Source organism: Cuculus canorus, chromosome 1 (assembly GCF_017976375.1).
Source record: "Cuculus canorus isolate bCucCan1 chromosome 1, bCucCan1.pri, whole genome shotgun sequence".
NCBI lineage: Eukaryota > Metazoa > Chordata > Aves > Cuculiformes > Cuculidae > Cuculus > Cuculus canorus.
The window spans coordinates 175,871,728-175,885,633 of NC_071401.1; the positions used below are offsets into that span (position 1 = coordinate 175,871,728).

The window sequence follows — 13,906 nt, forward strand, 5'->3', positions numbered from 1 at the left end:
GTTTTGTTTCCTTCTTTTTCCCCCACACTGAGCTGACTTGATTCACATATTCCTTTTGAGGGATTAAAAGGTAGTTCCTAATAGGAACACTGAAACTATTTAGAATCTAATTACAGATGTCTAATTAGGTTCACAATTTTGACCATTTCTTTAATAAACTGTCTGTGTTTGAGACTCACAGATCAGAGTTCTGCTTTCTTGGATTGTATAGGAAAGCAAGAAGTGTGCGTGTGATGGGTTATCCACATGAGTGTTTCTTGTCTCAGTAAAAAACAATGACCTTTAAAAGTCTTCCCGCTGTCGAGATCAGGCAGTAAAGACGTGATCAGATGAAAAATTTTGGGAGATAAATTCTCTCCCTCCCCCTCCTTGTTATCCAGGTTGTAAAGGGAAACTAGTACAGTTTGTGAGTTAAATATGAGGAAATTTAGTTGAGGAGTGCGATAGTGATGTTCTGTCTTGCTGCTCTTTCTGGAAAAAGAATTAGGGTAAGGAGTTTGAAAGCTCGGTTGGTTTGATTCAGGTTTGAATGATCAAGTAGCAGATCTTGGTGATTATCAATTTCTTCAATCTCTTGTGAAGTTTTAATTTGTCCATTTAATAATAATTTTAAAGCTTTATATAGTTCCAGAGAAAGCTGCTGGTCCCTCTAGGGCTAGTGGGTTGGAGCTTTAGGTGCTTATACCATCTCTGCTGTGACTACATGAGTTTGAAATGCAGGTGATCTTTTGTTGTTATTTCATTTTGCATGTAGTAGGTAGGCCTCCAGGTAACATACACTTGCTGGTTTTCGTGAGATCAAATTCTTTCAACCTGTATGATGTGGATCACAAAGATATTGTCTATCCATGTTATTCATTATTTCATACTGCTCCTTTGCAGAACGGTTGAAAGATGCATCCTCTCCATTCATCATACTCTACCTTGTCCCTTGTTTGATGATAACAACTTACCCTGCATTTTGTTCTAATTGCGTGACAAAAGCAAGAAGCAAGTGAATGTAAGCTGCTCTGATTTTTCTCCCTTGCCACTACTGTAGTGATACTACATTCGGGAAGCACCTTGCTCTTCTGGTGTTTGTCTTTAATTCTGTTGCTTCAACCATTTGTGAAGGGCAGTCTGCAGATTTTAGTTACTACAGTGTTATGTGGTGCAATTTGCATAAAAACTTAGCAGTGCATTTAATTTTTAAAAGTAAAAGCACCACTGGTGACCTTAAAATGCTGCAAAACCTTTGCATTTGTGGAACAAAACCAATTTTCAAGTTGGAAGTATTGGTTGCCAGAGTGTTCATGATGCTCATAAGTTGCAAACAGATTGTGAGTGATCTGTATCTAACTCTTAATGTCACCTGTTTCTGCTCTGTGGAGTTATAACGAAACAGAGAGCACTCATCAAATCCATAGTGGTCACTTTTATTTTCAAGCTGCATTTTAAATAAACTGTGTAAACTCTCTCTTTTCCAGACTACATTGTGTAAGAAGATGAAGAACAGAAAGCAATGTATTCAAGATACTGAAGGTCAGAAGCATGAAGGCATGGAAGGTAAAGTCTGTGTGTGTGAAAAACATTCAAGTATGTTATTCCAGTTCAAGCTGTGAGGGTCAGATTTTAAGTTTGCTCTCTCAATTAGTATGCTGCTTGTTCTGAAAAAAGTTGTGTAAACATAACCACTATCTCAGCACAATATTTTCCTTTGGCCTGTGAGATCCCCAAATCTTTTCCTGTCTCTTCTGTTTTTTTATTTGTTGACTTACGGTAGTAGAACAAAAATGAAGATAGCAGCTGTTGTTCAGAAAAGAAATTGTTTAGGTAAAATGCCATGAAGAAAAGTTCTTATATTTTTATATTCTGAAAACAATTTCTAATTTTAAGAAAACTAGGAGCATTTTTTTGTTTAATGTGCATGATTAGGTAAATGTTTGTAGATGTTCAGATTAAAACACTTCTAAGACTGGAAAGCTAAAATAAAGGCAAACCATGTGTATGTAAGATAATGAATATAGAATATGCTGGTCTAATTTATTTCATGGAGAGAGAGTGCAAACATCCAAGGAGAAAGTGCTTCCTATTGGCCCTACAGTCATGTAGGCATTGCTCTCCTGAGTTCTATGCGGTGGTTATTTAAATAGCACTAGAGCTAACTCTCCTTTGTTTTAATAGCAAATATTGGTACAGTAGTCTATGAATAAGTTACGTAGTGTTTTTCACCTGAATTACATTCTTTAACTACTCCTCTGGCCAGGGTCTCAACTGCATTAGATGTGAAAATTTGGTTAATTCGCTTTAAACTACAAGAAATTCTATGTTATTGCCTTATTATTCAAATCTAGAAGGACTTAGTTTCAAAAACTGTCAAAAATTCCAAGTGTCAATGTTAATACCAGGTGAAGATAATGAAGAAAGCTGTTCCTGTTCTGCTGTATTATATGGTGGTGACACATGCCCCATCTGCCTGAACTGCCTTCTAGAACAAGAGATTGGTTTTCCTGAGAACTGCAGTCATACCTTCTGCATGACTTGTATTCTTAAATGGGCTGAGGTAAGACTTGACAACCAAGGTGTGTGCTTATTTTTCAGTGAAATCTACTGCATTTACTACCTACAGATATTTTTTTTTTTAACAAAATACGTTATGCATAGAAGTGTTTCAGTGACTAGTTTCTAAATAGATTATAGGAAAACTTCTTAGTGCAATAAAGTACTTTGTGTTTTCTTTCATTAGATATACTGATTTATTAGTGGTTATTAGAGATTAGGGGTCAATTAAGAAAGGCTGTTGTCTGTTTGGAAGATCAGACAGTTATTATGTATGCCATAACATTGCAGTGTCATAGAAAAATCTTATTTTGTTATACCTTATGCAGTTTGTCATACTGTCAGCTCTTAGGGCTGGGAGCAATATGTCTTTGTGTCAGTCTACAAAGCGAGTCTGATAAAAACCTTAGTTTTCTACCTCTTAAGAGAATTCTATTAAACGGTTTGGTGCTATTCTGAATTAAGAACTTTCATTTTAATTATGGCTACTATTGGAACTATGTAAATACCTCTGTAGATAGATAAGGAAAAATTGCTTGTTTAACAAATTCTTGATGATCTTGTTCTATTTAGTCTCTTTTTCCTCATGTGTGTCCTGTAATCATTGCGTAAGTCTTTATCTTTACCTTTCCTGAAACCTTTTCAGTTGTCAATATAAAACACCAAATTTGAGTTGCTTTATACTGTTCTGGTGCAGGGGGAGGGAAGCGTGTACTCAAATGAGATGCTGCTTTTTCTCCTGCTTATATGTGCACTTGAATTGGTTGCCCATTGTAGTAGAGACCACTATTTGGTTTCTTTCTTTGCAATAACTTTTTTTTGAGGTAAATGAAGTTTTTGGTCTCGGTATATCCTTTAGAAGGTTGGTATCAGGTTTATGTTTATATACAATATACTTAGTAGGTAAAAATAATACATAAATGTATTTTTAACCTTATTTTTTGTATTATTTTATGACTGAAGGCACAGTAACATAGATCACTTTTCTGAAGATTTTGTGTGAACTTCAGAGCATTAAAAAAAGGTTATTGGATGAAACTTGCTTTAGTTTCCCAAACCAGATAATAAACTTTTTCTGTTGCCATATTTTTGTTTCTGCAAATGATTAATTGCAGTGCTCTTATTTATAAGGGAACAGGAAATTCTTATCCACAATTGTATCCTGACTTCCGTAGCTGGTTCTTATAACGGCAGCTGAAAGGCAATAAATAGTGCTATGTACAGGGAAGCAGTACTGTAAAGGAAGGGCTTGCTGCTGGATTTGAATTTATTCACATTGGGATTAAAAGCATCTGTTAGTGAGGAAGGGAAATTCTCTTCTTTTAAAGAGGCAGGTGAATGATTTGACATTTTTCTTGTCATGTTTTTTGTTTTTTTTTTTTGACACTGAGTACTATCCAAATAGAATAAAAGCAACTTCTGCTCTTAAAAGTTTACAGATGAACTAGATGTGATGCTACAAAAATGGTGGGGGATTGTTTTTAAAGCTATGTAAGGTTTCTGCTTCCTTCCATTAGTGACATTCAGTGGGGAAAACCAGCCAGCCTTCCTGAGGATACTTGACAGTTGGACCTGTTGAGTTCATGAAATTCCATTGCCTAATCTAGTAGTGTTGATTAAAAGTAAAGGGAAAACAAAGTGTCCAAAACTGGCTGACAGATGTTTAGCAGCTTCAGCTGAGAGAAGCAGATGAGGTTTTGTAGCATGAAATGATAGTAGCATGTTATAAGGACATGGCCATTTGAAGCATGCTGATGACACATGTCCATGATTAATATTTAGCAAGTAAATATTTTTCTGACAAGTGTTGTATAAGGTTTAGCTTTCTCTGCTAGTTCTTGGTTTATCGTAACTAAGGAAAACTAAATCATTGATGTGTAGTCAAATTTAAGTCTCCGAATGATGAAGATATAGAATTTATCTGATCTTTAAAAAGTATACTATCAGATTCTGTTTGAAGATTACTTATTTGTATTGGGTATAAATAAATTGGAACTGCTTTCCTGTTAAAGCGCTGGAGAATAACAAAATCAAGAAGGTTATTGAACATTTTTTTTAAATAAAAAGTCTAATGTTCACATTACTTGAAGTTCTCCTTTGTGGATGTACTGTTACGCTCCACTTAAAGGCTTGCCAGCAACCTGTGTTCCTGTTGGATGTTTCCTCTATCTTTGTTGCGTCTGGACCTCAAAATCTAATGGCAGCAACTGCTTCTTTAAAATGTTGGGTTTGAATTGTACATAACTGTTCTTCTGAGAGTTTATGGCTTTTATATAAAACTGTGCAGGTTCTAATTAAAACCAGGGTAGTTTAGGCAGATGGCAAGGGTTTGTTTACCATTCTGCTCCCTCTTCTATCTATGGGAGATTTTCAATATTGCAACTGGAGTTGTCCTGTGCAAGCAGATTTTCTGTCTGCAAGCAGCAACCATAATACTTTGAAGATGTTGGGTTTTTAAGGAGGGGGAGAGAATGTAGACATATATATGCATTTAAAAGTAATATATAAAAATTGCTTTTAAGAGCATACTTTTAAGGTTCATTCCATGAAGGGTAAAAAGGGATAGGAGATTTGCCACTGAACACCTAATCTGTATTGTATCCTGATCACTAAATCTGATTTAGTGCTGTATTATCTTTCCCTTTGAGAAAAGTTGTCCAACTCCTAAAAGATAGATCAGTGGGAGACCAGAATCCCCTCCAAGAAACTAGTCTTCAGATTAACATTTTTAAATGTCCCTTAAATTATTCTACACTCTGACTCTGTTTACTGTAGTTGATTGTGGCATCTGGGAGCATCGCTGTACACTGAATTCAGTTACCTACACTGTTAAATTCTCCTATAAAACTGTCATCTTGTATGCCTTTGGCCATGCTGACCGGTGCTCCCTCAAGAATTGCTGGGCAGCACTGGACAGGCAAACTGTTGCGGGTGGTTTTCAGCAGGCATGCGAAGATTAACATGTTTGACCTCAATTCTTCCAATAATACAGTGTAACTGGAATGAAGTACAATGACACATACTGTATCTTTCGTATAGAATTCAGAGATCCTTACAAATAACAAATAATTTCATCCTTTCCTAAAGACAGACAGCTACCATTCCAAGAGAACTTGTCAAGACTTTATGACAACTTGGGGTTGGAATTTAAGGACTAGCCAACTGTGCGATGTAGGTAGAGAGAAGAAGACAGCTGTCTAGAATTACCAGTACATAGTCTGAATAGCTGTTGAGGCTAGAATCTGTTCCTATGCATGCTCTATCTTTGCTATTGATGAATGAGATTTAAAACAAAAACAAACAAAAAAAATCAAACCAAGCGAAAAAAAAAACCCTAACATCTCCTGTCAGGAATATTGCTTTCCTAAAGCATAGGTACAAAAGATTTAAATGTTCTTGCTTTAAGTAGACAGGAAAAAAAGTCATCCTGAGGTTTTTACATGCTTCTAGAAAATAGTGCATTTCCTCGTATTTTCCTGTTTTTCATCAAGATGTGGAGAGGTTTATTGCGATGTGTGTTGTTAGTCTCCCCTTTTCACTGAAGTTGGAGGTGGATTTCTTGTGGGCTTTTTAGTGCAATGTTATTAGTAGGTGGAGTGAATTCTACAGGCATTACTGTTACAATCTAAACCTTTCCTTTAAGCCTGAAGTTTCTTGTAAAAAATCTGGTGTAATTTGTGTTGCTTAACAGGCTCACTAATAAAGAAGCAGTAAACAATACAAGACCATGTTTCTTTTTGGATCAGCATTTCAATACAGTAGTTGAAGAACAGGCTTTATTATAGGCCATGGAAAGACAATAAGAAAATCTTATAAGGGAAGAGACATAGTGCAGTAACTTTTTTTCTATACTTGCATCTTGTTACTAACTGTTATGAAACATAACATGAAACTTGATGAGATGGGGATATCTGCCAAAGTTATTTTGTCAACCAAATACATTTGGGGGCTAGCTTGCATATATTTCTGTAGCTTCCTGAAAATTCCCTGCTGGAATATAGTAACTACTTCAGTCTTTTGTCTACTTCATTTATTCAAATGCTGTTTGAAGTGATGCAGTTAGAATAAGGAACACTTATTCCTTGTGTTTAGAGCTCACAGTTCTGTGTTGCTGTAGCAGTTACCTGAGTATTGAATGTGAGGTCGTGCTTGTGGAGCTAAAGCAAGTTTTTTCTAGAGGGTTATCGAAACCAAATAAAATGCTGTGAAATTGTTCTTCAGTTTTCCACAAACTAAACGTGCACATGTTCATGAATGGCTTTTCAGAGGTTGCAGTGTTCATGAATGCTTGCATATTTTATGAAGAGAATTCTCTGAATATCATAGGATGCGTGAAAGAATGAATCACTGCAGAGTTACCAGTTTTAACATGAAAACTGAGTAGTTCTATGTGGAAAGTAAAACAATTGAAGACATTGAGGTTTGCTGAGCTACCGTTCTGTGTTTTTTCGAAGGAAAGCACTGTTGAGTAGAAAAGTGAAGGAGCTTACAAATACCAGCTATGAGCTTCTAATAATTCTGGTGACTGCTAAATAATACACATTCAGATTTTTAAACGGCTATGTTAAAAGGAAGATATTGTATGAAGCTGTGATTCTTCTAAGGTTGTGATGCATCCTGCACCCCTCCTCCCTTGTGCCCAATAAAAGTGATAGCACTTGCTTGGACTCATTCCATCTCAATGGCTCTTTTCTTGTCTTAAATGCGTTTCCCCCAAAAGGATAGTCTATGTTCATTATACCTATGATGCTACCTGAACAGAAGCCTCGGAAGAAGGCAGTTGCTAACTTGCCTTGAATAAAAGAAGATTCAACACCTTCTCTGGTTACTGAAACATTCTCAGAAAAGGTGAAAGAGAAGAGTAGAAACCACCATGCCTCATGATTGCTTCTTGTATAACAGCTGACTACATTTTTGCCCTCATGCTTTTGTATCACAGCACAAATTCACAGGGGAAGGTTTTTTTCTTCAGTGTCCACTTGTTCTTATGTTAGCAGACAGATGAGAGCTGATGGATGTTTAGATAAGTGTTAGGTAGATAAAGTAACCTCTGGCTTACCTCAGGGTTGCCCAACAACTCGTATGGCACTGGGAGAGCTGGGAACGCACATGGGACTGTCCTGTCTTTACTAGAATTTCTCTTGAGATTTGTTGTGAACTATCTGACAATGGTAGGGCTATAAAAATCAACTGAATAGAAGTGGAAAAAGCATCCTCTATTTCTGAACATATGTGAACCTAACCATAGCTTTTCGTTCTTCCAAATGGTTTCTTCTTTTTCTACTGCTATGTATAACTGTAATTGTTACTGTGGGTTAGCTTTACATTGACTGCAGGACAAAAACTGTCTTCATCTGAGTCCTTTGGGGACTGGCTTAATTACCCGATACACTTAACCAAGGCCATGACACTGCAGGGAACAATGGCGTCTCCCACCAGGGATACATTTTCAGTTAGGATAAATTACCAGGGCGTCAAAGGAGGAGGTAGTGGCGTTAGCTTACCTTCTTGTTCAACAACTTTTTCATGAAACTGCCCCTTGTTTTTTTTTGTTTTGTTTGGTTTTTAACTTACCCACTCTAACTTTGTTCTCTCTACTTCATTTGAAATCAGAAGCTGCCTGAGTGCTTGAGGTTTGGGGGCTGCGTAGGTGAGGAAGTGAGCTCTCTTTGAAACTGAGAAAAGAACAGAACCAACTGGAAAAATGAAAACCCGCAATGAAAAGGAAGAAGTTCACCACTGAACTTCAGGGCAGAGTTCATATGCAAGTTTCTCATAGCTGCTTATGCAATTCTAATACTGCATCTTGCTTGCATAAATAAAAAGTGTTATACTCTTATTACTTCTCTTAAGGGCAAAAATCGCATGCCTCTTAAGATCATACAATTTGTGTACTGGTTCTTGTTCAGTGGATGAATTGGGGCTGGAGGCTGGGTGGGGTTGGTGTGGGTTGTTTTTATTTTGTTCTCCCTGTTTTGGAAGAGTTGTGAGCTGAGGCAAATAGATGGGGGGTGGTGGGACAAAAAAACCCAAACAAAAAATAAAGAAAACTCAACAAACTCTCACAAACATATATATGGAGTTAAAATAAACAATTCTCTAGCAGCGAAAACTAATATCTTATATTAATTTCTCTGAAAGCTGATTCACTACATGATCCAGTTGGGTGGAACTTTGGAACTTATCTGTTCCATCATTAACAGCATTTATTGTTCTGTGTGTTCGTGTTATCTGATGTAGTGCAGCCTCATTAAGAGGACATTTTGATGATTGGGGGGAAAAAACAATAAATCTATATTTCCATCATACTGTAGGGTAAAATAGCCCTTTTAAGTTCCATTCTCTTGCAAAGCGATTTGTAAAACTTTAGTTTTCTTAAATCTGGGAATCTATTCTTTCTGCTGACTGAAAAAAAACCAAAAAAAATAATGTAGTATAGCCAAATATATTTGCAAGATGAGGGAAGATGTTACCCTGTTTGCTGTTGGTCTTCCTGTTTGTATGGTTTTTGGTGGTCATCGCCCAACAAACTTTCTGTTGAAAAAAGTGTTAAGGAAGAAAATATTTGAACAATAAGAATAAAAAAGAACATTTGTATATGTATAAAATCAATGTTACCTAATGAGGACTTAGAAATATGGCTAACTTGATGTAAAATGCTTTTTATTTTTTGAACACAACTTCCAAGTTACATTCTTGCTTCCTTTAGATTTTTCCCCTACAGAGAAATCTGCTTACCTGAAATAAAATGCTGAGTGTATGGATAATGTGTGCAAATACATTCTTAGCGTGAATAAGTTGCAATTTGTGTATTTCTGTAATCTATTATAATAGCAAAGAATGTAGAAAACTGACTTCTAACTTATGAAAGATTTTGTAATAAGTAAAATAATTTTTCAGACACAGGCTTCATGTCCCATTGATCGCAGACCATTTCAAGCAGTATGCAGGCTTGATGCATTAGAAAGGCAGGTAAAGGTAAGTTCCAAACACATTTTCTTAAATAACTTAAGTTGCAGGAACACCCAAGTTATGTTGCAGACTTTTATTCATACAGCTATGTTAAATAAATTTTCCTAATGAAATAATTGTTGCTTTAATATTTCTATTATGTATTTAAAGATAGGAATTATTCTTAATTATTTTTTCAAAGCAAGTGTTTACATTAATAATCATAAAGCTGCTATTGCTACTGTATAGTATCTTTGGGTGATTTTGATACATCCAAGAATAGAAGTATAGTAATTGGTCTTAAAAGGGTTTTTTAGCTAGGTTTTGTAAACAAGTGGTGTATCAGTTAGCGTGCAATCTTGCCTTCTCTTTAGCTGAGATGAGTCTTGTATATTTGCAGCCTCTAATTTGCAGGCAAAATCACATGAAGGCAAGAGGAATCAATTAATGCTAAGCCTTGTTCAACCTATATTTTTCTGAATTTTTTCAGCTTCCAACTCTTCTGAATAATACTGCTGTGTTGTAGTTTACCAAGCAGGAAAATACTACTTGATTCTGATAGGTGATCTTGAAAATATATATAGAAAGATGCTGATAGTTCTGTTTATGGTACTGAGTACAGTGCTGAGCAGTAGAGATAGATGGAATGTATGCCATGAAATGTGGCCACGGTAGTCAATATTAGCAGGGTGCTATCAGGACATTGGCAGCATTCCCTTTGTGATTTTCATAATTAGACTGCTGATAGCTTATGGAGTTGCATATAAAGCCAAGATACTGGAATAAGGAAATAAGAAGTATCTAGTGCAAAAAGTTGTGATGTTGCCATTGAAGTAACTATAGTATGTTATAAAAATTGTATTGCTTACTTGGAATTTTGAAAAGGGGAAAAACCACGATGTTATATAAAATCCATAAGTTATTTGAGTCTAGAGGAAAGTCAGGTGTTTTTAATTATGGGGAAGCATTTGAGATTGAGTGGTAGTTCAGCATTTCCTCAAGCTGGACCTCGTGTATTCAGATCAGCCAGCTTAGTTTAAAAAATTTAGCTTGTAAATTGTCAATGGAAGATAGTGCATAGCTTCGAAATACTTGCCATGGCAGTCTAAATGTTCAGGGATTTTTTTTGTTATAGCCGCTGTACGTATTGATGAGGCACCTTCCATTTCAACAAAAACAATTTTTTTTTAAGAAAACCAAACAGATCTGCAAATTGAAGTTAAAGATTTTAAATGATTTCCGGTGCTTCTGTTTCATCTTATTTGCTCTGTAGACCTTAAGAATCTTTGAATGTATTTAAGGCCCTTGTGTATTGAGATTCTAGATTGGATTGATTTTATTTTTCAATACAGGTTCAAGTTAAAAAACAGCTAAGGAGGAAGGAGGAAGAGGAAAACTGTGCCTGCAATAAGGGAAAATATAGCCACGCACAAATGAGAAGCTATGTGAGGTTGGTCATCCACATGATTTTGAGCACTCTCATTGCAATATTCAAAATTTATAAAATCAGCCGTTTTAAAATGTACACCCTGGAAATTTTTTTAAACCACTGATGGAAAAAAGTTTAACTTCACTTTTATCACTGATGCATTATAATTCCTACTTGCATACTTAAAATAGCAAGCAAGAAATAAGGAGGAATGTATTTCTTGTGTCTGTAAAAGTTGCATTTTTCAAGCAGTTTTGGTAAATTTCTAATTAATGTGAATTAAGTTTTTGTGGCTAGATCGTATCTTAACAGTATAAATCTCTTTCATTGTCTAAACAGACATCCTCTTTCTTCCATGTTACCATAAACATGGAAGATGTTCCTCTTTTACTATATGTTTTACTCTTTTACTATAAAACGTAGTTATGGGGAACTGATGTTATTCTAGTAAGTTTGAGAGGGAACTGTGGGCTTTGAGGAGCTTTATGTTGTCACATTTGCTGCCTTTTATAAGGCAAAGCTTAGAATTACGTGGACAAATTTCACTAAATAATGACAATCTAAAGTCAGTGTGTAATGGAATATATGATGTATACAGAGTTCTTGAGATTGAATTTGAAGCAGTCTTTGCTACAGAAAAGATAAAGTAAACTACATTTTTGGCTCTTAATAGAAAATAAATAAGATTGATCTTTGCACCTCCCTGTTCTGAATCACTGTTGACTTTGATATTCTTCAACATATTTATGCAAGCAGGTTATAACATCTTTCACGTGTTGCCATGAAAGCAAGCAAAATTAACTGTTCAGATTTAATACAGTATATTAGCTTTTGTTGTGTAAATAGATTTTCTCTTTTCAGTCTGTGGCTTTTAATATTTGGAAGATTATATACACGTGGTGCAAGTTCAGGTTTTAATCGGAGTCAGAATTTGGTTTACGTACACAAAATAAAAAGTCCTTGAAATAAGAGCTAGTTTTGTTTGGGTGTATATGCTGTGCTAGCTTATATATGCCAAAAAAATACCTCTGTAATATCTTTTGTTAATCTTGCAGAAGAGCTGTATGTCCAGACAGAGGGCGATTAACAACAAAATTAAGCAAAGTTGTGAAGAAAAAGTACAGTAAGTTGGTGTTTGTCCTCCATTTGCTAAATTGCTGAGTTTTCATTAAGGAACCCTAGATTTTATTTTTTTTCTTGATGAGTGATTTTTTTTTTATCACTTTCATTTGTATATGAAAACCAAATAATGAGTAATAGAAGTCTGGAACTTCAGAAAACAGAATTGCAGTATGTGGAACTACTGTTCTTATTTTACTGTAAAGACTGCTGCTTCATTTTGGTCACAAGTGAAAAGGATTCTGTTTCAGCCTGAAGTCATTTTCTGCATCAGACAATTGGTGCACAGCTAATGAGTAGCTTTTATACATATGATGCTTTTTGGTGGGATTTCAGCCATCAGAAGCGCTTCAATGTATTTTGGCGCTGCCATTGTAAGAGGCTTATTAAGTAGGTATTCTTTGATAACTGTGTTCATGACTTAGTTTCCTAAGCAAATATTTGAAGAGGTGAAAACTGCTTGGTACATAAAAAGCTATTGTGAAGGTGCATGCATTTTAATTTTACTGAGTTTCTATGTAAACTGTAAGTACACTGGAGAAACATTTTCATTAATATCTCATTGCAATAATTATTTTGACTAACAATGAAAAACTAATGTGCTGAAGTTAAGTTTAAAGTTTTGTTTCTAATTCCATACAGGTAATATTTTATATGACAAACGAAACAAGAAATCTTTGTCTGTGAAAATAAACAAGGTTGGTGCTGATAATGAAACATTTGTAAACTTTTTTCATTAAAGCATTTTTAAAACTACCTTTCTGTTGATTTTTAAGGTTAACTTTTTCTGTTAATTTTAGTATGATCCAAACATTATTTTATCTTTTTATCTTGAAGAGTGTAGCTAGAATATAGTGCTGGGTTCTATGATCTTCTCGCTCAAATTAAATATTTTCATTTAGATTTGGATGTTACAATGTAAGGTATTGTAGCTACTCTGTTTTCATTTTTCTTCACCAAAAGAAGGTGATATCAGCTATAATCTGTTCGTGATGTACCATTATAAGAAGGAAATGAAGTTTTAAATTATTTTCATGAAAATACATAGTTATAATCAACGAAGTAATTTGTTACATGAATAAGCCATGGACATTATAGTTTGCAAGGTGTTTTTTTAATGGGAGGTTTGTCCCAAGTATATATGTTCACTAATTTTAGCTTATAACACAGGCTTATAATATGCAGAATTCATAAGGAGCTATACAGGCTCTTTGATTTCTGCTTACCCTCCTTTCAAAAATATTTTGTGTCTCTCGGACACAAGTTTGTGATCAGTGCTTTCTTATTCACAGTTTGCCTGAAATAGTTTTAGGCCATACATTTCTTTCTAAAGCGTAAATTTCAGTGGTTTCCATCATTCTGTCTTACTTAAAGTTTAAAAATTTGGAGGAAAAATGGTCTTCAAGTCTGTTTTGCCTGCTGCCTTACTTCGTGCAGTATATGAGCACATACTGCATCATGTGTCTTTTCTGGTGGCCTGAATTGTCCTTTTTATTTGGTGCTTATACACCATAGTTCTCAGGCATCTCTTGGGCTCCAGCCTTCCCGTTCTAAGTCAGGTATTTAGAAATGTTGCTTCTGTTACCATGAAAAGTGAATGGTACCTTTCATTGAGTTGAAGTGTTTGAACTGGAAGGATAGGGCTTAACGGTAGATCAACATCTAATTTGACTTTGAGGTTGGTGAATGCTTTCATATGTAGTTTCACTGATTTATTGTACACTATTTAATAGCATTAATTTCTAAAATGGTACCTGTTGCAAAGAAGGTGCTTAAAATAGCAGAGCCATTTTAAGCTTTCAGGAGGAGGTAGAGGGCTCAATTATCCGATAAGCATACGAAATAGGGAAGAATTTAAAAGAAAGCACT

General features: G+C 35.2%; 1 protein-coding gene across 4 annotated transcripts in view; it reads left to right on the forward strand.

Annotated features, from left to right (window-relative positions):
• The window catches only part of SCAF11 (SR-related CTD associated factor 11), a 46,943-nt gene that overhangs the window by 14,412 nt on the left and 18,625 nt on the right, over window positions 1–13,906 (forward strand). For 3 of the 4 annotated variants that reach the window (XM_054074463.1, XM_054074482.1, XM_054074474.1), the window contains exons 2-7: window positions 1,467–1,545; window positions 2,388–2,542; window positions 9,439–9,516; window positions 10,842–10,939; window positions 11,974–12,041; window positions 12,680–12,735. In XM_054074463.1, the coding sequence (XP_053930438.1) occupies window positions 1,485–1,545; window positions 2,388–2,542; window positions 9,439–9,516; window positions 10,842–10,939; window positions 11,974–12,041; window positions 12,680–12,735 (516 nt within the window). In that variant the 5' untranslated portion in view covers window positions 1,467–1,484. Of the gene's footprint in view, window positions 1–882; window positions 1,001–1,466; window positions 1,546–2,387; window positions 2,543–9,438; window positions 9,517–10,841; window positions 10,940–11,973; window positions 12,042–12,679; window positions 12,736–13,906 lie in introns of all 4 variants that reach the window. The other variant, XM_054074458.1, reaches the window with a different exon arrangement.